At 37.5% G+C, this 26,950-nt stretch overlaps 1 protein-coding gene across 1 annotated transcript in view; it reads left to right on the top strand.

Annotated features, from left to right (window-relative positions):
• luzp2 (leucine zipper protein 2) overlaps nucleotides 1–26,950 on the top strand; it is a 141,633-nt gene that overhangs the window by 62,898 nt on the left and 51,785 nt on the right. The window contains exons 2-4 of the mRNA XM_063880918.1: nucleotides 17,434–17,551; nucleotides 21,014–21,084; nucleotides 23,855–23,936. Of these exons, the coding sequence (XP_063736988.1) occupies nucleotides 17,434–17,551; nucleotides 21,014–21,084; nucleotides 23,855–23,936 (271 nt within the window). The remainder of the gene's footprint in view (nucleotides 1–17,433; nucleotides 17,552–21,013; nucleotides 21,085–23,854; nucleotides 23,937–26,950) is intronic.

The raw sequence follows: 26,950 nt of genomic DNA, 5'->3' as shown, positions 1-26,950 counted from the left end.
TGAAACTTACTCTCTGTACCGTGGCGAAGTCTGCAGGGTGATCGACGCGAAGGTGGGGGGACAGGTTGGTAGTATTGCCACCTTTTGCGCTTACTGTAGCTTAATGGCGCTTCTTGTCGGTTAACGAAATCCAAAAAACTCCCACACTGGCGAGGCAACTCTTTTTGGGTGCGGGAGTGTCTCGCTCTCCTCCGACATGGTTTTGTGCAACAGTAGTGGCCACACAGCACAGCATACACTGTGGTAGTCGCTGCTAGCTAGCTAGTTACCGCGCCTTCTTTTTTCAGTTTTACGGCGAGGTGGCGCAACCAGTGTTAAGGAGCGTTATCGCCACCTACTGGTTGGAAATTGAAACCGATAGTTACTGTCTATTAGATATCGTAAATATTTCATTTTTTAAATATCAGGGTTAACGTAAATACCGGTATATTGTGACACCCCTAATTCACATCTTTGAATTGTATATATTTTTGTCATTTTGCTTTTTGTTTAGTATTCTTTAATAATATTAACCTGAAGAGAAATGTAACAACTATTGATGACTTTTTGTGTAGCCTCTGCAAACCTCCTTGATCATTTCTAAAGCTTTGTATCCACTTGTTAGTCCTCAAAAGCCTTTTTCAGAGTGAGACCCTTCTATGAGGAGGCGAGCTGACATTGATTGTTTGAAGAGCTATACGATAACAGATCCACCTAATAAGTCTGAAAGAACCTTTAAGCAGTGCCACTATACAGTGTTTTGGGCTATTTAAACTCACTGCCCCTCACTTCAAGAACTTACATTAGTAAGTGGTGAGCATTTAAAGGGCACAGGATTTTTTTGTGTCCTCTCCATTAAGATAGAGGTCACTTGCTTTCCTTTTTCAACTAGTGTGTGCTGAGACAACATTAGGCGAAATTAAGCCAAGGCCAAAATCTATTCACCTATCAATCGCTTAGTTGATCGAACACCATGAAGAAACCAAAGGTAGGCTTTTACTTGTTGCAAAAAGCTTAGTTTAATGGTGTACTTCATTTAAAACCTGGACATTTTTAGCGAATAGTTTAGAGAAAAGATGGAGGACTGAAGGCTTGGCATGGTCTCAACAGGATTAAAGTCCAAGTTGCATGTAAGCAGTCCAGAAATAACTCATTATTAGATGTTCCGCCCCTTTCACAACCCTGAAGTACCAGGCGAAATGTTGAATATGCATTCGTTATTTTAATATTATTTTGTAATTCTGTAATCATTGTGGGAACATCACGATGGCTGTTCCTTAAAGTCAGTTTGGAGCTTTTACCTTTGAAAAAGAAAAATGTTTCTGACTTTTATTGATACTAAAAAAACAACCTATTATCACAAGAGCCCAATAAAGGTATACATCAATACATCATTTATATTTCACTGTTGGATATTCAGTATTGAAACCTGCAGAACTGCTATTTTTTGGACATATAAGGTGAGCGATTGTGATCACAGCATTGACATATACCATCCCTTTTTATGCTTGTATTACAAACTTTCTATACTAATAGTTGCACATGTATACACTGGAAATCCACTATTCATTTTGTGTTAGCTCTGATTGTCTCCACCTACTACGGTATCTGGCTCTCTATCTACTACTATTATAAACAGCAGCTAGTCTCTCATATTATGTCTGTCTGCTTTCTGGTGCTGAGCAGGTATAGATTGTTTTTCTGTTGAAAACAGCTGCCTTGCATGGCTGAAAACACAGTTTAGTTTGTATTCCATGCCTGTGCACCGAGACAGTGATACACATACACACTTTTCCACTGAGGGAAGACTGACAGCTGGCAAACATGGATGTAAACAATGCAGGTTTGAAATAATTCAAAAGATCAGTTCTGCATATATTTTATGAGGAAATGGACTCGAACTCTTTGTCAGGCATCGAGGGTACACACAATGTATTAACCTTCGTTGACAAGTAAAAATCTAAGTGTTGCCTACCTTTTTATGCAATACAATTTTAAAAACAAGAAAGTGGTATAAATATGTAAGCAAGTGAACCCTTGAATACCTAAAGTTATCTAATACAATGTGCGAGTCTATACTTCAATCTAGAACCATCAAAGAAGTGTGACCATAATCTTTCCATTTAGACTTAAGTCTGTATAATCCTGTTTCATGCCTAGTTAAAGACATCACATGAGGCCCATATCTTACCTCACTGTTATGCAAATAGACACTAAAATACTATTTTTATCAGCATTTAGCTGAAAATATACTGTAGGACATTATTTATGCTATTAATATTCATGGACAAGCTGGGCTATTACAGGAGATTTTAAGAAATGAATGATGTCCCTATTTAAAATCATCCCATGCCTCAGGGCAAAGTGGCTTCTCCCCCAACAAAAATAATCAAGCAGCAGTTTATTCTTCAGACAAGCAATTTCAGAAATCTTCCGTTGCAGCTTTACTCAAGTGAAAAAGACACTGAGGCAGCAGAGTACATCTTAAAGAGATGGATGCTTTTATGCTGAAGTGTGATTTGAGACAGGGTCAAGCTAAAAGAGTACGCAGCACATTAAGCATGTTAACAGATGGCAAAGATTGAGAGGGCAGGTACCGGGGAGCACAGCAACACATCGTTTGATTGACTGCCTCACTGAAATAGCACAATAAATAGCAGCACAGTTATGCCAATACAAAGGCAGTTAGAAATGTGCTTTGTGAACAGTAGTGTTAAAAGTGAAAGCTACCGTTGGATTCCTTTTTTCAAAGTAGACTTTATTACTGTTTCTGACTGAAAAAAGCAAACACACAGGTTTCTTTCAGGAGTGTTTGATTCAATAATGAAAAGTGTTCTCCAGAGAGAACTAAGAAATTCAAAACCTTTTATATGAAGAGAAAAACCAAAAACCTTAACTTTAAATTACATTTTCTGAAGAAAATATATTAAGCAGCTCCATGACAAGCTGTTTGAATCTTGTTCTCAAATGTTGTTGTTTTATAAAACCAGACTGTTAGAGGATGATCAGCAATGTGGTGTTATTTTAAATCCTGCTCTCTGTGCTAATAATCGGTTTAGCAAAGCCTAATTTATTTTTCTACACTCATGTTTTTGTAAATAGCCCTGCTATAGCCCTGCTTCAGTATTCAGAAACAACATCCAGCTCCCATACTGGTGCGTATCAGAGGACGCGTTGTCTTTTAAAGCAACGTATCAGATGACTGGATGGTTTTTTAAGCAGGCTAGAATAAAATTATACTTTCAATGGTTTTCCTGTCACTCAAGAGCCAAACCTTAGATGGGCACATTATTTCTTTTCATCTGTGGGTGAAGACCTCTATTAACCTTCAGTCTTTTTTTTTCAGATTGATGGTACTCTTAGCCGTGGTAGATAATTTTGGTTTCAATGTAGCATAATGGATGTAAATGACCTGGAGATTAGAGTTGAATGTCATACTTAATATGCTAATAAGTGTAATTATAAATTAGATATGAAATCCATGCGGATTAACTCAAGAATCTTTGCTTATTGCATATCAACATGTTAAATGTGTGTTATTCTGTCAGATAAGATGGAATTTCATCGTCCGTGGCTTTGAATAAAAGGTAGACTTGGTAATGTTTGTGTGTTTGCATTACAATAACCTGCTTTCGTCGACAAAACTGATTTGTCTGGTGCTGAGAAAATTGCATTTGCGGAAGGTGGAGTTGGTGTGTTGTTTACGTGCCGAAATCAAGGTTGTCCCTCTGACCCTAACACTTCTATCAGCATCCGGCTGTCTGTCATCACGCTCATGTCAGAGACCCTCATCCCGGTCAGCACATTTAATAGGAACGTGTGGTTGTGAGGGTTTTTTGTATGCACTGTTTAAACTTTGCAGACTCCCAAGAGCCCTGTTGACGAGGAACTGTGTGTCTATGTAATCCCTACTCGCAGTATAAGACACACATTTGAGGGAGCCATATATTGTGCTGTGCACCTCCTGCTCCTTCAAAACAAATGAAATTACATGAATGTCACACAAATTGGTCAAACTATTTCTTTTGTTTTTGTTTGATAATTGGTTTACAATGTTTTTTATCCCTGGCTCACAGATTGGAATAACACTTTACTAACCTCCATCACTTTGGAGGTTACAGACTCGAGTGCTCTTCTTTTAAAAGCGTGTCTGACTGTAGTGGCTAAATCAATGCATTACTGAAGCAGAGGTCCCTGTTATTCACAAAGAAAAACATGCTTTGGTGTTAACAGGTGTCAGCGTGGTGCTGTCCCTTGATTCCCCGCAAAGCACAAGCACACAGCTGTGCATTAAAGGCACACTTCAAACGTTCAGGAACCCTGTTATCATCCTCCCATCACCTGAAGTATGCCTGATCCTGTAACACGGATTATAGCATAATTATAATATACAAAAGATGGTTCACCCTAGAAGCTCAGAGCCATGATACGATACTTATATATTCTGTATACTTCGATTTATCTTACCTGAGATTTTTTTATTTCATCCTTTTTACTATAATCAATGGGGAAATGCTATTTATGGTGGCTTGGACAGCAATGGACTACTTCCAGCAGGGACATAATGTGTTGAGGGACGAGTTAACTTCAGGTTAATAAACTCGTAGTTTGAATAGATATTGCTGTTAATTTAGCTCCATAGTGATTCTACTTATTTGCCCTTTTGTCTGTAATTACAAAAAGTACAGACTACTTTAGAAATAATCTTTGATGGGGAACTTTGTTTTTTATTCATGTTTGACATGTAAACAAGCGGGCATTTTAGAAAATTCAACCAAGTTTCTGTGCAAAATATTTTGTTTTAATTTAATATATCTATCCTTTTTTTGAACTAGTTTGAACTACTTTTATGTAGTGCTTTAGTTCTAGTTATATATTCTCCCTTCGGAAGCTTTGCAAAAGTCCCTCCGGTATTTGGTAGCCTACCTACATGTGCTCTCTTATTAGAACTCTGCAAAATTTAGACCAACTTCTAAACATATGTTATCATTTTGTAATGTGTTCAATACACTGATCCTGCAGCAGTTCTTGTGTTGTCTTGCATTGACTGCTTTCTTAGGCTTGTTCACAGTCACTTCATCTTGAGGCATGGGTAATATAATGCATGCATTGGTATGCAAATTGAAATATGCATAAATCCTAATCCAGTATTATCTATGTAAGTGGTATAAACTGCTTAATGTTATTCTCTTAAAACAGGCAGCAGCTTATTATACTTCCTGTTTTTCAGTGCCAGACTGACTGAAGTAGTGTTATATCTTACCTAATCAAGGGTATCTCAAAAATACAGTTTTATGTTAATAAGCAATGAACTAAATCCAAAGCTGTTTATGGATAATGAGAAATCAATAAATGAGTTTCCTTCCGGTAAAAAATCTGAACGCTCATTACCTGTGGGAGCAATGTCAAATCTGCTGCTGAGGTCAGACAAGAAGCAGCCTGCAGCTTGTAAGTGTGCAGGAAATCACAGTCCAGCAACTTGTGTGCAGGTTGGTTTCTTTGCCTCAGGATGATTTGTGGAAAACCAGCAAAAACATCAGAGACAACATACTCATACAAATATCCACCAGAGACAGCGGTGCTTTCCTGATCTCTAAAACCGCACATTTAATAAGATTTGTACGACAGGAGGGATGAAAACGCACAACTTGCAGTAGTACAGTATGTGGACTTTTAGGAAAGACAAAAGGTTATAACCTCTTATTCAAATATGTGGTGTTTTTTTTTTTTTTAATTACAAGAACAAACTGATTCTAGGGTGGTAAGCATGTGGGTGTTGGGATCATGGATGATTCCCATCTCAGTAAACAAATGTGGAGCAACTAAGATATGAAATACTGAAGTAAATAATACTTAAATAACAGTAATTGTACCCACATTATGAGTTATTTTCAGTTTGCTATGATCCTATTCCATATACTTTAACAAAACACAATTGTTGGATCACAAAACATGTTCTTTTTTCTTACTTGACTCTTTCCAGCTCTCCTCTGAAGTAATTTGTCGTGAGAAAAGGCTTTCTTCTCCCTGCATGTCTGACTTCTCATTTAATCATGTCAGTCCTAACTGTGACCAGCGGGTTTGTGTGAGAAGCAGAATTCTGTGGCAGGTGCAGATACATCTGATGAAAAGCTTGATAGGAGATTTGATTAAAAGGTTGGTGAGATGGCAAATCACTGAGGCACGTAAAAGCCAGAAAGCCAGCTCAGTGAAAGGCAAGGGCCTTGGTATTGTCAGCCTGGAATGAAACAATAGATTCAAATAGAGACTTGCCTACTCCAAATTGATAATCCAGCCGCCAGTGGGTTTCTCATCCACATCGGAGTGGTGCACCGGCAGGGTACTTAACCAGTAATCAAGTCACATCCGTCATCCAATTCCGAATTCTCTACCTCACGCTCCTCACTCCTCCCTCCCCTCTGCCTGACTTAACTCATCCTCGGGTGTTTTCCCAGAGTGACATTTGGAAGTTGGGGAGAAGCTTCACTGATTGCCCTTGATGTGAATCAGATTCATCTGCCTGCTGCCTCTAGCCCATCCCAACTTCCTAGCCATTGTGAGATGGAGGGGGAAATAATGCACCTTTTATAAATGTATAACTGTTGAATTATCAATAGCCAAAGAGCCATCTATTTCAATGCGCTGTGGCAGGCGAACTCAGTCTCTTTTTTCAAATCTCTTCTTTTCATTCAAGACTCATCTTTTACCTGATGTTTTTTGTGATATATACAGATGACATATTGTGTTCAATTTCAGGTTCATATTTGTATTTTGTGATTCTAGTGTGACATAAAAAAAAGGTCTTTATTGTTTTCATACTGCCTGGGCTGCAGCCCTCTTTTCCGCCTTTGTCTGAAACTATAGCCCTGTCTGCTCTGATTGGTTAGCTGGCCGGCTCTGTTGTCTTTGGAGCGCAAGTGTTAAAGTGATTTCATTATTTAACAGAGATAAACAAAGAAGTCCAATGGAGGCGTTTCATGCAGGGGGCCCGGGGGGAGTGTGTGGGAGATAAACTCCCTCTGGAGGGAACTTTGGGATTTTTGCTTTGAAGACCATTTACATGCACAAAAACCTTTATAACACACTACAGGAAAGAGAAATCCCCCAAAAGCATAATAGGGTCTCTTCAACTGATGATTTTTAACTATTTCAATTACTTACTATTAAGATTTAAATCTTAAGATGTAGATCTTACTAATCTTAACTAATCAAAACACTCACAAACTTTGTGATTTAAAGATGCTTTATACATTTGGAAAATAATAAGTAAAACATGAGCAACTAGTGTGAGAAGAAATCATTACTGGAACGTACACAATAAGTGTTGATTAGTACCTTAAGATATTTGTTATTTGTATATGACAATTTTAAGAAATTCTTATTTGAAAGAGAACATGATTGAGCTTTTGGTCTGTTGGTTACACAAAAAGAGAGCAGTTTGAATTGTATTATTTGGCTTTGAATAATGAGATGGACACTGTTACAATGTTTTTGACATGTTTTAGACCAGACAATTAATTTAATTGAAAGAAAAGTTGTTATTAACTCCCTTCCTTTATTGAAAACAGACAAATGCTACATATTTAATAAGCCAGGAAACTGTCTGATAATTAACTATAATTAAAGAGTTGATTTGGGCCATGTGGAAATAAACAGCCCAGTTTTTATCAGCCTGGTTGGGAGTCAAAACTGAGGTCAAACTCACATCTGCAACAGAGGTTCGCTTAAAGTTTGAATAGCTAGACGATCATTTGCGTGCTATCACGCACACAAAGAGGTGTTTTCAGTCATCCTGTGGATGAAATCCTCCATTAAACACTTACCATCACTGATATAACATCACCTGCAAATGTAACAGCCCTTCGAGTTGTTTTTAAGTGCACTTAAATGTTATTTCATTGAGTGAAAAGTACATTATTTTTCAAGACTGTCCCTGAAGGGTTTCACTCCTCTCATTCCTAGATTTATCCTTTTATAACACTGAAATGCATTATCGAGGCACTCCACACAGCGTTTCAACCGATTTCATTTAACTATGTTTTATGGATAATTTGCACTCTTAATAAATGACAGAACAAATAAGTACAACATGCTATTTAAGGATTATTAAGCTATATTAACCCCAAAGAAAAAATAACACTTTTGTATGTATTGAACTAGATCTGTGTTATTTTTAGCTACATGTTTTTAAATGTTCATGTTTGGACCTTCTGTCAAATTGTGCTGTTGCTTGAGCAAATTGAGATAGAAACTCTTAGTATTACGCTTGTAGTGTTAATTTCCTGAGGAATTTGCCTCTGGTGTAAAACAGCTACCTTTTTGTAGCATTCTCCAAACAAAACAGCAGAAACAATACTGGATTAGAAGTTGTCATAAAATGTCTCAGAGGGAAAAGGTGAGGCTCTTCCATTTGAAAGAAATCCTTTTATTGTTCACAGTAGCAGTAAGCATTGATGTCTGGCAGTGCGCCTTTCATAGTAAACAAAAAGAGTCTGAACTCAATCCAGCTTGATTATAGCGCAACAATTATTGAAGCCGGAAACACAGTGTAAGACATCTTTGAAAAGCCAGGATGGGCGGAAATGCATTAGATATACTCAAATCCAAGATTTAATTGAAGCTGGCAACCGTACAAGGTCCTTTGGATGTTTTCAAAGGCGTAATATGTGTGATATACAGTAGATTCCGAGATGAGAGATTCTGCCATAGGAAGACAGAATGAGTCACAACAATATCATACATCAAGCAGAGGAAAGCCACTTAACATCACCATCCCTGTGATGATAAACGTATATAAAATACTGGAGCAATGAATAGAAAAACCAACACAGTATGAATATATAATTAGCCAGAAAAAAGGGCTTGGCTTTGACCTGGATAATTTTAAATCAAATGCAGATTTTTCTCTAGGCATGCTAGGTTTGATGTCACAATGAATATGATTTGGGATTTATATTTTAAATGACAATATAAATAAAGGACTGTGATCAGCTCAACTGGAACAGAAAAAGAGAAAGACTTGTATTTGTATCTTTACACATAGCAGGAAGCCGGTTGAAAGAGATGTTAAATAATAACTTGGTATTTTTTTAATTGCTTTATTTGCTTTATTCTTTATTTTACCAGCTTAAGTTTCACATTCTATTGTGTATTTGGTTCTCTATGTGGGATTGCTATGTGACAATTGAACCTAGAAATTGTCTAGAAACAGTATTGTTTCGAAGTACAGGCAGAGAATGAAAGTGTTCAGTGTAGAGGGAAAGTAATTGCCATCTATTTATGCATAAAAATGCCTGCAAGTAATCATTGAATTATTCATTTAATATGTTAAGTATTTCTATTTCAATGCCTTAAACCTCCCATGGTGGAAAATTACATAACTTAATTGATTAACAAATTAGAAGGAGTATGTGAAAAATGGAGAGATCCTATATCATTTTAATGACTGCCAGTGTAATGTTATATCTACTGTTCAAACACAGCCTGGAAAAAATAATAAAGACAATCCCTTTTTGCTTGACAGTTTACATAATTAACCAGCGGTCAAAATGTGCTGTGATCTTTACATCCACTTTCACAAACAGGTAAAAAAATCCATTACATTTCTGCATGCTCTCAATTTAAACCACATAGTGAAAGAAAGAGTAGAGAAAATGCAGACTGTCTGAATGTATTGCTCATGTGTAAAATCGGTTGATACCAATACAGTTTCATCCATCTAAATGATAAAATACTTAAGTTCAAATTGCTTTTCACTTAATTATTTTTCAGACGCATCAGGCTCTCAGTTTTGGATGGTATTTGTTTCAAAATCATTAATCTTGCATTATATCATTATATTTGAAGACTTTCATGCTTTTGTTAACTATTTCTTCCTCCACAACTTCACAGAAATATGTTCACTCAACTTTAACCTTAAAAAAAGCTTTATTTTTAGCACCTTTCACTGAAAACAGAAGCTAATCCTCAACAATTGCAGTGTCATTGCCATGCTGAGAACATTGTGGATGCCATAGCAGTACTGCAATAATACCCAAGGACATCTCTTTCTGTGATTCATGCTTGTAACAAAATGACTCATAACTGTTGCAAAGAATAGAGTTAGCAACACATGAAAAGAAAAGAAAAGAAAAAAGTGTCCTTTCAAATGCAAACCTATACTACACAAGAGTGCCCATACATAAAGACATTTCCACAGGAAAAATATCTGGGAGACAATATTAGACGATTTGGGGTGCTCAGAAAATAAATTATATCTTTGATGTAGTCTGCACTCAGATGGATAACATGAGAGATAAAAGAGGCGTTATTCTTGAATATTTCCGAACAACACCGGCATTACAATAAGACAAAAAAGCAAAAGTTCCAAACATAGACTCAAGTTCTATAAGATTGTATTACCTACAGTACAACATATCATATTAAAACAATATTGTGATTGTCTTTAAGTTTAGGGATTTCTGTTCTGACATTTCCATATTACACGTATGTGCAATAGATGTCCTGAATCTGTTGCTTTGACCTTTATTGACAAAACTAAATTGGCTTCCTCACCACCAATTGTTTTTCTTTACGTCCCCCCCCACTAAACAATTAGGGAGGATTTAGTGCCAGACATCCACTGACATGCATGCAATTAATATTCCCTGCTGTGTGCTATGTTTATACAACAGTCGGTAAACATGACTGACTTCTGCTGCAGATGTTAGCTGTTGGTCATGCTCTGCTAGAGGAATATATTAATTCGCTGACAGGCCTTGGGCTGTCCCCCTTATTAAAACTATTTACGTGGCCCCTCCTAATGGCATAATTAATCCAGCCTGAAATTGGAAGTACCATATAAACCGCTGTCTGCCTATAATCTGCATGACGGCAAATAAACTGCTTTTATGCTTAGGAGCTGTTGGTTTCTCTGACTGCTGCCTTGTAACATGATAAATATTTAACTGTGATCCTACAACCAGGGACATGGCATGGTGTGTTAAGACACGTTACACTGGCGCTGCACTTATTGTTTGGAATGTGTTTCCATTTTCAAGTCCAACAATGTTCATGTAATTACTACATCTAACGTTAAGATGTTCTTACAGTTCAAATTCAGCCATCTACCCAATGTTTACTAACTTTCTGCTTCCATTTCAGAAATAGAAAGAGGAACATAATTAATAACTTGTTTGAATTTCAAGGTATTTGCAAAACAAATTAGAGTAAATATATTGGAATTTTGGTTTAATAACTGATAGGCGACAATGTTTTCTTTCCCTCTGTGCTGTATTTGGTGATTCGAAGTACATTCATCCACTATCAAAACACATATTGTAAACAGGAGACAGCATATTGAAAAGGCTTGCAGGTTAGTTATCACTTCAACGTATACCAACATTGAAGTCATTCACTGTATTTCAATGTATACCTTTTGAGTTTGATCAAAAGACTTCTTCGACTTGTCAAATTATGCTTTTTTATTTGGAATAAATTATTTAGTACAAACTCTGCAATGTAGGCTTATATTGAGCTCAGTTTTTTTGTCTCGCTATTGTGTCAGCAGCATTATGTGAAAACAAATACTGGTCAGATTCTTATGAAAGTTGTTGGGACGGTGTAGCATTGGGCCAACGGAAAACCCATACAAATTTGGAGCGGATCCAAAACACTCACCCGATACAAACATTGGATGATGATGCTTTGCACACAGTGTGAGGTTGAAGCAATAATGAACGATAGGCCAATAACAACAGTGACCCCCCAAAAAATATGACCCAAACGACCTTGAGCCCATCCCACCTAATCACTTACTTCAGTTAAAAACAAATCTATTCTTGCCCCCAGGACTGTTTCAGAAAGAGGATCTATATTTGCGGAAAAGATGGAGGCAGGCGCAATACCTTGCTGACCTGTTTTGGAAGCGTTGGACCAGAGAATATCTTCCTTTGATGCAAGAACGGCACAAATGGAATACTATCAAATAAACTCCACCCCTGGAGATCTGGTCATCATCGTTCATGATAACGCCCCGAGGAACACCTGGCCCCTGGGATGTGTAGTTAAGACCCATCCTGGTTCAAAAGGACTTGTTAGAAGAGTCTTGGTTAAAACCAAGACTATTACCATTGAAAGACCCATAACTAAGTTATGTCTGCTCCTGGAGGCAGCAGACTGAGCCTACTAAGCCCTAGCCTTTCAGTTACTTGCACCTCTGACTGATAGCTAAAAGGACTCTGACTCTTAGTCTCCTACCATAAACTAAGTGTTAGATGTGAACTCTTAGCTTATTAATATAAAGCTTGAGTAAAACTCTTTACTATTTTTGTGCGTCACAATACAGTTTCAAATATGTTAATTTATATGAATAATAAGTTATTTAGTTATTTATTAAGTCTATATTTTTTGGCTGTCAAATGTGCGCTGTCAGGGATTATGATGCGCATGTCTGTGTGCCCTTATATAGCAGGACAATCGGACACAGCTGTGTGAGTTATAAGACGGGATGTGGTATAATCTTTTGACCGTGTTCTTTTTGTTATAGTTTTGTGATGAAAAAATACCTTTATTTACATTAAAGCAAGAAGGTTTATGTTCCTGTTTGTATGCCGGATCAATCTCCAAATCTGACGATTCAACCCTACGATATCCGCATATGTTTTTGGAAACAAAGAGAGGCGTGTCTTGACCCACAATCCCGACATCCAGAAAGTGGCTTTTTATTTTAATAAATGGACTAAAACGCCACAACAACAATTTATGTTTTCCCTCTGTCGTCTGCAATCTACCATTGCTATTGATGTTACACATGATATCACATGTGGATTGTTTAAGAAGTGTTAAATAAAAGTATGCTTAAAAAGCCATTGCATATATTGAGCTAGACATTAGAAGGAAAATGGGTAGATGGAAGTAACAACAAGTCTATTTTAGCTAAAAGAAGTGGATGGCCACTATAGCTCATCATGGGTTTTTAATAATGTTCCTCAAAACATAAAACCAAATAATACAGAGTAGCAGAGTCTTAGTCAGCATGTTTCAGTTCCAAGAAGAAAAACTGACATATTCTTGGCTGCACATTTGTTATGTTCATTGGGTTATGTGTATACTATAGATGACATGTTGAATAATTACTGATTGTGCTCAGATTTCAGCTCTGGGTGGGTTTTAAAATAACTAGCCTGGTGGTGGAGAGGCCTCCGAAGACACTGAGCCCAGGGGAATCCTTTAATTTGTCCTTGTCTGAACGTTTATCCTGCAAATTTTCCAAAAATAGCTTTGAGAATCAAGGTCAGGGAGGGGGGAGACATTAGATTACCCAACCTGCTAACACACGGAGCTCCTCCGTGAGTATTTTATTCCAGCTAATTGCTTAGTAAAAGATGGTGGATGATATCCTCAATGTCCTTGTATTAAGTTTTACTGGACTCTACAAACAAGGAGCCATTGTTCGGTAATTGCTATCGACTCAACTTTAATTTTAGTATTATTCCCAGTTACATTGGCTCTTGGACCGCATATCAAAAATTTTGCAAAATGATGGAACAAAGATGATACAGGTATAGCAACACAACCAGTTGGGTACATCAGGCATCACTGTGTGTTGAGATAGATGCATGCAGAAGGATGTTAGTTTATTAGTGGCTGCGCTCCATTACCGCACCTCCGACTTCAAGCTACTAATGCTAGTGTGTGGGCGCACAAAAACATTTGCCCACACAGGGTTACAATTTTAACTGTACTTGTTTGTTTTGTTTTTATTTTATTTCCATGTCAAACACTATCATAGTCAACAGCATGTTATGGGTAGTTGCAGTAGTAGGCTGTCCAGGAAAAGCTACACTTATGTACCTTGTATTTAGAAGCTAGCTCTTGTCAACAGTGAATCTTAAGCTCTTGCAGATTTCTCTGTGATGCCATAGCCTTGGATTGCTTTATTAAGCTATTGTTTGGTTGTTGACTGCAGTGTTCAGTGGTGTTTTCTTAATCCTCAGCAGTTCTTTCCCACAACGCAAGATCAGCCTCATATAAAGAAATATTTGCCGTCCATAGTCGGATCCAATAAAAGATGCCGCCGCCTCATTCTTGGGGGTTTGATGAGTTCTATAAAGACACCAAGGGACTGATTTGAAACTGAAGATGTCTGAAATTAAATATTTCATTATCTCTTCACCACTGCGTTATGGAAATATGCCTGGTGGTGCTATTTCTGATCGTCGTTTTTTTTGTTAGGCGTTCTGCTCCTCATTTTTAAACATACATCTACAACTACATCTCTGACTAAACAAATTGGGAGGAGGCTTCTAGAACACTGGACTTTTAGAGGTCATTATGTGGTTATGCAGCTGGCACCATGTGTTTGCTGTAATGAGCAGTTTATAGTGGATTTGGTGGGGAAAAGTCCAGACTTAATCTAAGAGACTTGTGATATACATGTTTCTGTGTCAGTGGGCCTCAAATTATAGGTTGTTTTTATTTCTCAGATACCCAAGGGCCTATTCCATTGGGCAGTGAATAATAGGGCAGACAGGGAGGAATCTCTAACCCCGTCTTCCCTCGTCGCCTGAACCTGCAATATATTTCCCCGCCAATGCCATATGGTGGCAAGTCATGTGTGGGATTCAGTGTGCCGTATTATTTATTTATTTCCCAGGTGTTGCTTTTTTATTAGTGATTTATGTGTTATTGTCTATGATCTGCGCCTAGGATCTATGACATGGGGTTTGCAGGCTTTTTGGAAGAGGGCCCAGGATGAAAGGAAGCCATGGATGCAGAATAATGTAGCAGCACTAAGCTCCATCCACGGGCATTTCATTTTTATTTATTTTGTTGTACCTTCAGTAGCAAGTGGGGAATGGTAGAGTGTTTCTATAGAAAGCGAATAATGTAAAAGGGAACAAATGTGAGAGATCTTTGGACTACAAGCAAGTATTGAGTGAGGAATTATTCACCTATGTCAAGTGCTTACGTATTGCTTAAAGCTCCCCTATTAGGCAAAATGCACTTTTTGATGTCCTTTATACATAAATATATGTCCCCGGTGTGAAAGGAGACTCACAAAGTGTCAGAAAATACAACCTTCTCTCTTTTCCTCCTTACACACATGGGGTAAAAAATGGGGTACAAACGAGCTGATCCAGATTTGCTTTGGTTATGACATCATATCGGAAATGTGAGCTGGCTTTACAATGAACTCCTGGCAACGTCCCGACCACGTGAGACGTCCCAACCTATCGTCCTCCATATACAGTCGCGAGCTGAGTCCCCTCAAGCAGCACCTCTGTGTGTCTGTGCAGGATGTCTGCAGGAGGGACTTAGAGTTGTTGTATATATAAAACATATAATGTCTCTGTTCTAGTGGTAAACACTGAGAAGTGTTTCAGAAAGAATGCTTGATGTGGTTTGGAGCATAAGATGCGGTTTAATCAAGGCAGCGTTTAGCTGAGTTTCTCCGTCAGAAAACGTTCACAGAGGAGAGAGAGCTGCATGGCTCCAGAGGGGCGTGGCCAGCTTCAGCTCAGCTCAAATGTAAAGCGAAAGTCACAGAATCAGCACTTCAGGAACAGGGCTGAAATAGAGGGGTATGAGGCATGCTACAATGGGTGATCTGTTTGGTATTTTGAGGAAAACACTTCACAGGCAAGTTTTGTATAGATATTGCCTACAATATATTGTTAAAATATAGCATAATAGGAGACCTTTAAATCTGTCATTTGGAGTTTCTGATTACATAAGGAAGTAGGCAGAGACAATTATTTTGAGCTTTTCAATTCTTTGGAGCAACGTATTTACCAAACTGTTTTGTTGTTTGCTTGATTTAAAAAAAAAATAAACCTTGTTTGAGTTTTACTGAAAAACAAACCTGTGTTCCATATAATTACATATATATGGGGCCTATTTATAAGAAAAAGAAAAAAGGAATCGCTGCTAAAATGTTTCATTAACGTAATAAGCTAAATCTTCAATGACTAAAGAGCAGGATTCAAAGTGTGTATGGTTATCTTCTAGCCACTTAAAGCACAAGGTTAATTAAGATGAGTAATAAAAAATATATATACATTGACTTAAAGCTCAAGTAATAAGGCGTTTACATTTTCAGGATTTAGCCAAAACGATGGAATCTTTATTTAATGAATCCTTGTGTTTTACATTATGTGAAGGAAAAGAGTTGCTAGATCCAAGTAGTCCTGTTTTTGCCATTAATTGTGTAGACATTGGAAATGGCCGTAGTTTAATGTATCCAGCCATGGTTTCATAAGTCATATTAGAGTGTGGTGCCTGTTGAAGAGTGAAATTAGTTTATTCCTTCCACCAATCACTGCATTAGCCTACTTGCTAAGAATTGGCCAAAGCAAAATAGGTCAAAATACAGAATGAGGCATGTCCATTTAATTTATTGAAATTCTGATGAAACATATTTTTAACATTTAAAAAGATTGCATAAAATCTCTTTTATCACATGCAAATTCTCTCTCCTTTTTACTTTTCCTCTTCCGGCTGACTTCATAACAGAACAGCGGATGGTGGCCATTCGGTTAGGGATAGAGTTGTAGACTTTTTCATAGTCAGAAGACTCGAGAGGTCATCACAATATTCAATTGACTGAGCATTTTCATTATTATTATAGAAATACACCATCTTGAGTCTTGTTTATTTGCAGGGCTGCACATTCAGATATACTTCATTTCAAACACCTCTCAGATCAGTTGTTGCTGCCCTTGAGTTAGAAAACCTGGTAGTGAACAATAATATTTGTCTGTATTCTGATTTGTGTACAGAAGTAAAAGAGATCATGCGATTAGTTGTTACTCCATTGCTCTCAGAATCAAAAAAAGGGGTAAAAAGGGAAATTCAGTTTTCAACAATGGATCCAACAAAGGTCAAATGTATTGGGTCATCTTTTATCCAATTGACCTACATGCCCGTTAAACTCCTCTTTTTGTACCCTGATCTTCCATATTTTCAGTGTGTCACTCAATAAGTCTAATATTAATAATCCTACAATTAAATATATATAATGTTTTTAAGTAACATTTACCTCTGTGAGTTCAGTTATACATTAAAAGAACTCCTCTGCAGTGCTATTCAAGAGTTCAGAAAGAGACGGATAGGATTTGACAAATGTGCCCTGTAGAATTTTTCCTTAATGATTTGATGGACTATGTTGATATTTAAATTGGAGAAGCAGGGGCATACTTCAGGTCACAAGAAATATCTCTGTAAAATGAGCCTTTAATAAATTGGTTGATTGAAAGGAATATGAGTTATTCCTTCTCTTCTATTCTTCCAGAGACTGCGTAGAGTAGATATTAGTTCTTATCCCCTTATTGATAGAGCCTTTAGCTTTAGAGATGGTGCATTTAATCCAGTTTAAACACACCTCTTCCTCCAAAGGGTGCCAATAAAGAGTGAATTCTCTTAGCCAGTGAAGACATTTTATAGGGAAATTTCAATCTCTCCTTCTCTCAACAGACAAAGCTACGATGGGCTGGAAAAGAAGCTAAAGGAAGTCTTCAGTGAACGGAGCAACATCCTGCATCAGCTCTCCAAGACATCAAAGGAGTTGGACAGCATAAAAGGCAACCTACAGGTTGTAAATTTACTGTTTCTTTTTCAAATATACAGCCGTTTTAACAGGCTTAGTTGGCTGTGCGTTCTAGGCCGGAGGTTAAATGGACTGTACTTATATAGCGCTTTATCAATGAATGAATGAATGATCTTTATTGTCATTGCTGCTAAAAAAACAAGTTTCCAGAACAACGAAATTGGAGCAATCCCCTAGTGTGTTAACATGTAGTTATCAAGTCTCCCCTCAAAACGCTTTACATACTACAAGTCATTCATACAGAGAAGTGTACCTTGCTCTAGGAACTAACATTCATACACATTCACACACCGTTGGCCATGCGAACTCAGGGTTAAGTATCTTGCACAAGGATACATCAACATATTGACTGCAGAGGCTGGGACCGAACCCACAACCTGCTGGTTGAAAGACAGCCCCGCAGCCACAGTAGCCCAATTTTCCATCCTTTATTTTCAGCCATACCAGGACCCATGAATCTTTTCAGTTATGTTTCAATCAATCTGTTCTTTAGCAACTCATAGTTATTCAAAATGAATGTGCAAATGTTTTTCAATTTGGCGAGCATTGTTATTTATGCAATTTATTACTGGAAATGCAGTTGCTGAAAATGCAATGCAAGATGGAAAAGCAGATCAATTTGCAAGCACACTTTATTAGCTTTAATGACAGCATTGGCAACACACAGCTTAGGAGATGGAAGGATAAAACAAAAAAGATTGACAGCACCATCAATTCACAAAAATGTAAACACTTCCCAATCCAATTTTAAAGCCTTTAACTGCTTGGATCAATACTGTGCTTAAAGGAGAACTATAGTTAATTACAACGTGTTTTTTTTTTCAAAACTCCAGCCCTCAATTATATCAGTTATGATAACATTCCTCACCAAATTAATTGCTTCTGGGAACATCACCAACAATAAATCCAATGTGGGGCGAACAAATATCCATCTCAGTTATTAAAACTACTTTTTTGAACATCATATTAGTCCATTCAATTAAAATTGACATCATGAAATAAAAAAATGAATTGTTTCTACTTTCCGCTTGTTTACAACCCTTAAGTTCACCATAACCTGTTCATTTTCCAATTAATCTGAACAAATGTAATGTTTTTTTGTGGTATTATTCACTTTTCATTGAGTAATGCCACATTTTATTGGTGAGATTATAATTCTGTGAACATTTCGCATAACATAATTATCACAGTGCCACATACTGCACACATTTCCCAGCAGTCAGTTTAGGTCAACTTCATTATGGCTCCTGGCAATGACAAGAAATGAGAGAAACTCAATTATACATTCAGACATTTGAATCATTTAGTATTTTTCAGTCACATTAGTGTATGAAACAATGATGCAAAACATGCCTCCCTCTTGGACATTAAGAGCTCTGGTGCAAGCTGCAGTGTGAGTGATAGTTTCCTCTTCGCAGGGTGTCTATGTTTCCACTTTCAGCACATTTTTATGGGCCAATAGAATTGTCTGAAAATCAAGAAACTGATTTACACATTTTTTCCGACATTTGTGTATGTGTGCGAGAGATGTCCAATGTGTCTGGGAAAAGCTCATGCAGATAGACAGTCATTATCCACGGGGCAGGCTTTGATGTCTATTCACTCAAGGCTAGCCAGGTTGGCATCTATCTTGGCCCCGGGCACTGAGCCAGCACAGTGGGCAGGACAGAGGTTGGGTTAGATTTGGAATAGTGTGCTCTGGAACAAATCTTCAGAGGGGAAAACATCATCTACATAAAAATAAATCATCAACTTTTAAAGGGGAATCAAGTCAACAGGGAGAAGCAGTTATATGGATAGACTTGATGGAGCAAGGGTTTATTGTTTTAACGAGTCGCCCATAGGTGGTGGTCAGAAACCCTTTTATAATTAAGCTTTGTCTGATTGGGAAATTATTCCTGGCAGACGCTCCCAGTTGAAATCTTGCTAAGCAGTCAGTACAAGATTAGACGCTATTATTTATATTTTTATCTTGCCCCTTATTATGGGCTCCAGCGTCAATTTAGATTATCCTTATATTGGACATTTGCACATAAAAGGCTGTTTGATTGTTAAAAATGTTTTATTGTGTAACTTTCGAGTTATCTCTTGAAGAAAAACCTTGTAAACTTTCTATTTTTTCACATTGAAACATTAATAATAGAACAGTGATATATGTGAAGAACAGTGACTTGTGTGATCCAGTGAACATCTCCATTTAGTTTTGACATAAAAATGTAGGAACTGTAATTTATAACCACATTCACTTACTATTTAACCACAGAAGCCTTTTACAATGTGCAAAACTGGGCCTATTTTAATGGGAAATCATGTTGGTTTCTTTATGGAAGAAATTAATTGAGGCAGAGTGGAGAATGAAACCACACAAAATAATTTGTTTTTTTATCACTTCATGTCTTTATTTATAAATATGTTGTATTCATTTTAGGCCTTGGGGATAAATTATAGACAAAGCATTGGAGATCCCTTGCATCCAAACAGTAAACTGCTTTTTGTGACAGTAAATGACAAAACTATGCTTGTTAAAATAAGAGGCCTGAGCTCTTATCATTCTTTTTTGTGGACAATAATGTTGGGGGGAGTAGAAAAGTGGTCATTCAGATATTGGCTCCATGACAGATGATACAAATTATCGAATTCAAGGGAAACAACAGAGAGAAAGTGATGCTATTTTGCAAACAACATACATTTTCAAGCTGTTTTTTGTTTCTAACTGCACAACTTCAATTATCTGAAGTGGATATACATTCTCTATTGTCAAGAGTTGTTGTTGGGTCCTCTTTTTAGACCTGCTCTCCAAAATAAATGAACATAAAGTGAATTCAAGGGCTGCTGAGGAAGAACATCTCCTCTGTGACTGGAGGAAACAGGGTTTATGGAAACGTTGTGTTAATTGCATAGATATTCCCTTCAAGCGCATTTAAAGAGAAGCGTTCTCTCTTTTTGAGTCCACACTTCCTTAGAAGTCTGTTTGGCTCATAACAAGTAAGAAATATCTTGGAGGGATTGCTGAGCAATCAGAGACCTGACTAATCCATAATTAGCCATCAGGCAGATGCTTACACACCCGAAAAACCCAATCTGTGCCCTCGTTAGGATTCTTGGAAGACTTCATCCCCACACTGATGTAGGCTATATCGTTGTTTTTTTGTTTTTTTCGCATCAACACCATTTTACATCTACTTCATCATTCAATAATATTCATCCCAATTACTTTAAGTGTCAGGTGCTTTTGACATTTTTTTCAGTATTCTACACTTATGACTCGTATAATCAACACTCACACTTTCCCCTCTTGCTTGAGGTTATTTGTAAACTTAAAAACCATGTTATATTTTAAGCATTTACTGAACGATTCAAGGAAAGTTTTTATAAAGAGTATTTGCTGTCTCGGGCCTTTTTTGGATACTTTGAAATAATTCTTCTTCTTCTTCTGTGCTCTTTAAGTCGCTGAAGAATGATGACTCAGTGGCCAAAAAGGACGTGCAGAGGATTCTGGAGCTCAGCCACAAACAGAGGTAAATTGAAGCATCATGGACGACTTAGACATGAGTTACCAACAGTAATGTGCTGCTAACGCCTGTCATCAAAATGTAAGTTGTGAATTACCGGAATCCGTTGTGATTGATAAAGATTCCAGCACAAGATTTAAGATTTTCACTGCCAACAATGCCATGGCTGTTGGGAAAATGACAAATGATGGTGGCAATCATTGCTAGAAATAAAGTTTTATGTAAGTTTCATATGATAATTAATACTTATTAAACTCTTCAAAGCGCTTTTGTAAATTTGGAGCAGTTACTTTGGGCACCCCTGAATCCGAAAGTCATAATCCCAGTTATGTTTGCCATAGATAACATGATATGAGTATGATACATAAGAGATGTCCCTCTATAGCTTGGGTTGGCATGAAACTCTCCTGTTTTAACTCATCAGTACAGAAGATGAACAAATGAGCTAGAAATGTTCTAGTTTCTTAACAAAAAGTCAAAGGTAGAAGCCTTGATTTTTAAAACATTTTGGGTAGGCACTACATCTTCCAAGGTGCATTTTACCAAGAATCATCCAATTGCAGAGGAAAAGTATGTTTTAAGTCCTTACCTCTATAATCCTATCCCTGGTCTGGGACCTAGGCTCATGGGAATTGTAGTTGTAGACATCAGCCATGCTGAAATGAGTGCTTCACCATGGATGGAAAAGAATGTGCAGTACTTGTGCAGTAGAGAGAAGCATTGAATAATGTCTGAGTTACTACTATTGATGCTGGTTATTTTAAGGTGTTGCTGTTTGCTTTAAAAAGGCACTATATAAAGGAGCAGGTGAAGAATGCATAATCCAATCATAAATCCTTCTTCGAAAATAATTTGCCTGTCTCCTCCTTGTGAAAAAAGCACATCAAACGTCTGTGATCTAGGGCTTTATCTTTGTGCGGGCAAGCTGGAAAAGTGTTTACCCAAAGAGCTTCACCAGTTAGGATTGTCTGATTAATACTGTCTGTAATGAGACTTTTAATGATTATGAGTCATTTGTGGCCTTCATGCTCTCTGAAATGTCAGCCTGATTGAAGTCCAACCTTCTGTGTGCAGTATCCTGATAGCCAATCAATAGCCTATCACCAGCATATGGAAGCACTCACATGTCATCAAGCTAAAAACCATGAAGCCGCAGCATGGCTCAATGCTGCTAAGCAGAAGTTCAATGGCTGTTTTTTTAAAAGTGTTATTACTCTAACTTTGGAGTTCAATATCTGCCAAGTGTGATTACTAGCTGACTCAATCAGGTTGGATGTAGACAGGTGATTCATTGCAAGTTGTTTATTTTTGACAACCCTAAACAGCGTTTTGATTGGTTTTGGTTTCTGAAACTATGTTTACCACAAACCGTAATGCAGCAACACATATTTACAAAAATAGTTAAAAAATATATATATATTTTAATGTATCAAAATAGTGACATTTAATTCCGCTGTGATTCAAACTGCTGCTTATTTACAATATTGTAATCTATGCTCACTACTCTGCTTTCAAGGTATGTTACAGTCTTGTTTACTGTGCCCTTTTTTGTGAGTTTGGGCAGTTTTAAATGAATATTCCAAGCCTTATATGCAGTAGATGAGAGAAGAAATGAAATGCCGTGGCAGTGGTGGTTGGCTGGTGGCTGTAAAGGAAAATGTTTGCTCGGCTGAACTTATGCCAAGAGACAAGTCCATTGGCCTGTGAAATCCAAGAGTGTATAGCTGTAATGCATGAGATCCTTTCCATACAAACATCGGCCGCTTGACTACACCAGAGGCAGACTACAACCGCATCATGGACTTTTGAACGTACAGCCATGCATGGAAACAGTAAATCGAATGCTAACTCTAAAGTAACTAGGTTTCCTCGTGGTGTGATTTCTACAAGCGTTTTTGAAACTACTGACCCACATCACTTGCCCACTTGATTGATAATTTAGTGTGCATTGCTGTTATCTGTGCACATGAGCATCAAACGATAATGAAATACACATTGCATACCATGCATTAACATTTATGTTAAATGTATAAAGAATGCAGCACCAGCCTTCAAACAGCATGCATTAAATCGAAGTGGAGTGTTCCAAATGATCAGAGGCTAAATAATACTTCATAATGAAAACGACACACTTCTTTTTCTTATAGTTATTTTGTAACGCATTATTGCCCTAAAGTCTGTAACCTTTACCATAATGATGTTTGCCTTGGTGGGCGTTAAAGGGTTATCTTTATCTTAACAAAAAACTGCTCTACATGAAAAGAAAAATGTGCGTCAGCTGAACCGTTAAATCAAACCAGAGGTGCTTAAAAAAACCTTTGTCAGTGTGAGCGTTCGGGCTCACACCTGACAGGTTCCCAATGATGGAAGGACCACTCGGTACTTTGAAACACAATGAAATCTTTATTACAGAACAGTACTTTTGCAATGGTACTGGCCTGATTACCTGATCCCGATCAGCTGTCTGGCCTCCGGCTGAGCCCCTCCTACCACTCCAGCAGCCGGCGCCCTAACCACACCACGCTGCCACAGTCAGCAATTGTCCAACTTTTCTAAAATGACATATTGTTTATTTTAAATATAAAAGAACATAAATAAACCTCCTGTTTTTGTTTTACTACTATGATGTGAAATTACCTAACGCAGTGTCTGCACAAAATGTCTCTCCACTGTGGTATTTAAAGAAAAGCTATTCTGTGACAGTGCGGTCGAGGCCTCTGATGGTGTGAGCAGGATGTGCTAACAGAGTGTTTCTCACTTTCCTCCCACTTGACAGAGAGGAGATGAAGTCCCTCCAGACAGCCTTGCAGAAGCAGCTGGATGAGGCCAATGAGAGAGCGGAGAAGCAGCAGGCCACGGTAAGACAGAGCAGACCTGACCGTCAACATCCAGTCTCCTCTTACCAGCGCCGTCACCTGTCACACAGGCCCCTCCGTGGTCCACACTCATTACCCAGCCAACTCTCTCGCCCCCTTGATACATCATTAATTGAAACTCTCAGAAATTGAAAGAGAAGCCTTCGTGTCCTCCTACCCTCACCCCCACGCAGAAATAATTGATAAGAACAGACAAAGGCATTACCTAAGAACATGTACCCCATATATCCTAACGTCTACAGTATCCACTGTGCCTATCCATCTCTTCTGCACAATACACTGACACCTTGCTTTAGATTCCACACAGGTCTTAAACACTATCTGGAAAATAAATTCAATTAACCACAAGGTCCTTTTGATTTCAGTTAAATGGTGAAGAACCCAAGCCCAAGGTGATGTATTGGAATGTGAGCTACGGTCTCTGACTTGAGTTTAATATGAAATAAATAAGATAAAAGCTGGACATTTTCACTGGATTGGAACAGGTGAACGTCTTTCAGTTTAACCTGATGACTAATTTGGTTTTCAAAATACCTGTTAGATTTCTTTTGATCAAGAAAATAATGATTAACCTTATCATTTCAGAACCAGTAATTCAAATGTAGTGTTTAGTAAAATAGTGTTTGTGTTTATGCAGAGGATACTCTGTTCATAACTGTAAGGATTTGACCTAGGTCTTTGGAGTCATTGGAGGTTTATACATTTAGTGTATTAACTACATTTTTACATTACATTACATGTCACTTTTCAGACACTTTTACCCAAAGCGACTTACACTCAAAACTGAGGGAAATCCCCGCAGGAGATTTGGGGTAAAGTGTCTGGTCCAGGGTCACAACGGCATGCTGACTGCAGTGGGGATTGAACCAGTGCTTCCTTGATCCGAAGATCAGCACATTAACCCACTGAGCCACAGCCTCAATTTGTTCATCTACGCATGTTTGCTTTTTTTTTACCAATCATTATACTAATTATACTTGTGGACCTTTTCAAAGGCTGTGTAGCCAGATAATTCTATTTCTAACAATATATAACAATGTAATAAAAATATGTTGTGACTGATTTACTAATAATAGTATTTTCTATAGTAAAAGCTGGCACAACTGCATATTGATCAATTAAAACCTTTATTTTTTTAAATCGACTACTCTGGCAAATGTAACAAAATCATCAACATTAAAGTGTTACAGTTTCCGGTTCTGTAAAAGAAATTGAGCACCGCCTTAAACCTGCATTTTTTCCCAAGGCCAGCAGGGGTCGAGTACTGTTGTTGCATGATGCAGTGCAAGTGTGTAGAGGTCTATGAGAAAAAGACCCTACTACTCATTTGGTTTATTGCCTCAGTAAACATAGACAACACCAAAAGGGTTAACTTGCTGGTTTCAAATCGTTATATAACAGCATGACGTTAATTTTGTACATGTTAAATAGAGAGTAAAATAGACCACAAAGCAGCCTATGCTGCTTTGTGATTGACAGGTTACTTTCCCAGTGTCTTGTTTGTGTATTTGAACGTCAGCTTTTTCATGATTGTGTTTTTTTAGTCTATGAAAATGATTTGTGACAGTTTGAGATGCCTAAAATTGTTTTGTTCAGTGTTTAGTGGTTCTTACCTCCACCCTCTTTACTACTTGTTCCAAAAATACCAAGATAGCAACAAACTCTTGGCATCCAAACCATACTGCACAAAGCAATTAGTGACTGTATTGTGTCTGGGTGACTTTGTCCATTTGTTATATACAGTCTATGGGTTTACTCCGAACAATTGATTGTAGCTATAGCATGGATTTCCCACTACGTTGTTGTTTAACATATGTTGCTGGTGTAAACACAAACTTATTTAAAATACATTGTACTCAATGTATTGATGTATGGTTTTACTTAAAGTTGTGTTTATGCACATGCTCTATCTTACTTTATTCCCAGACATGCGTGTCCCCATATTATCCAGATAAACCACCTCTTGTTCTGCAGCACAAATCAGCCTGAAGCCCGTTGGTCTGTAAAGACATCTACAGAGTAGCACTGGAGCTTTCCTAGAATTTCTGATATATGCTAATGAAAAGATGACATGCAATATTACTGGCTTCTTATGCACGTGAGATTTCATAGGCGACAACAATAAGCAATAAAAACTGATACTTAATATAACTCTAACAATTCTAGGGACATTGTTGCCAATTTTCTAAAACAAATCCCAGTTGCTAGGTTTTATGATTTGAGTTTGACATTTATGTTCTGTTAAATGGAATTTATCCCTTCTGCTTCAGAATCCAGATTCAAAAGAACACCTCTGCAGCATACAAATGCCTCAGACGGTCAATAGAACAATGAAATGCTGTATCTGGTTTGGATTCCTCATGTCCACATGAAATTGAGAGTGGGAAAACAGGACTTGCAAGAACTCCAGAGAAAATAAATCATGCTACAAAAAGAGTTGTTTTCTACCGAGAGCAGACAGCAAGCAGCAGATAGAAAATTAGTTATATGTGGCGAAAGATATTGGCAATGAGTTTCAAGCCAATCTGTTTTTTGTGTTTTGTATCAGGGAGTTCTTTTTTTGTCTGAGTGTGCATAAATATTTGTATTTTTACAAGCTATTCCTCAAGTATTGGTTTAGAATCCTTCATTTCAAAACTTTTATTAAATAAAAGATAACATCGGACCTTTTGCCTGTCAGACAAATGAATAATCATTATCATGGTTTTAGATACATTTACTTGAGAATCAGGGAATGAACAAAACATATGTGTACATTTCACATGGGCTGAAGCAGAACTAGCTTATTTTGATTGCTGATATGTAATGTATACGTATTAACTAATAAAAACAATGATTTCATTCAACATACTTACCCTAAATGCTGCACCAGTATTTGTGTTTCTAGCTGTTCACAGGAGCTGTGGCGGTGACTGAAAGGCTCAAACATAAACTTTGATGTTATCACACCCTGCTTTGGGATGTGAGTCAACTGGTGAGGCGTAGTTTACAGTTCC

Source organism: Eleginops maclovinus, chromosome 4, assembly GCF_036324505.1.
Source record: "Eleginops maclovinus isolate JMC-PN-2008 ecotype Puerto Natales chromosome 4, JC_Emac_rtc_rv5, whole genome shotgun sequence".
Classification (NCBI taxonomy): Eukaryota; Metazoa; Chordata; class Actinopteri; order Perciformes; family Eleginopidae; genus Eleginops; species Eleginops maclovinus.
Note: the sequence above shows the minus strand (reverse complement) of the source record. Positions and strands in the feature narration are given on the sequence as shown.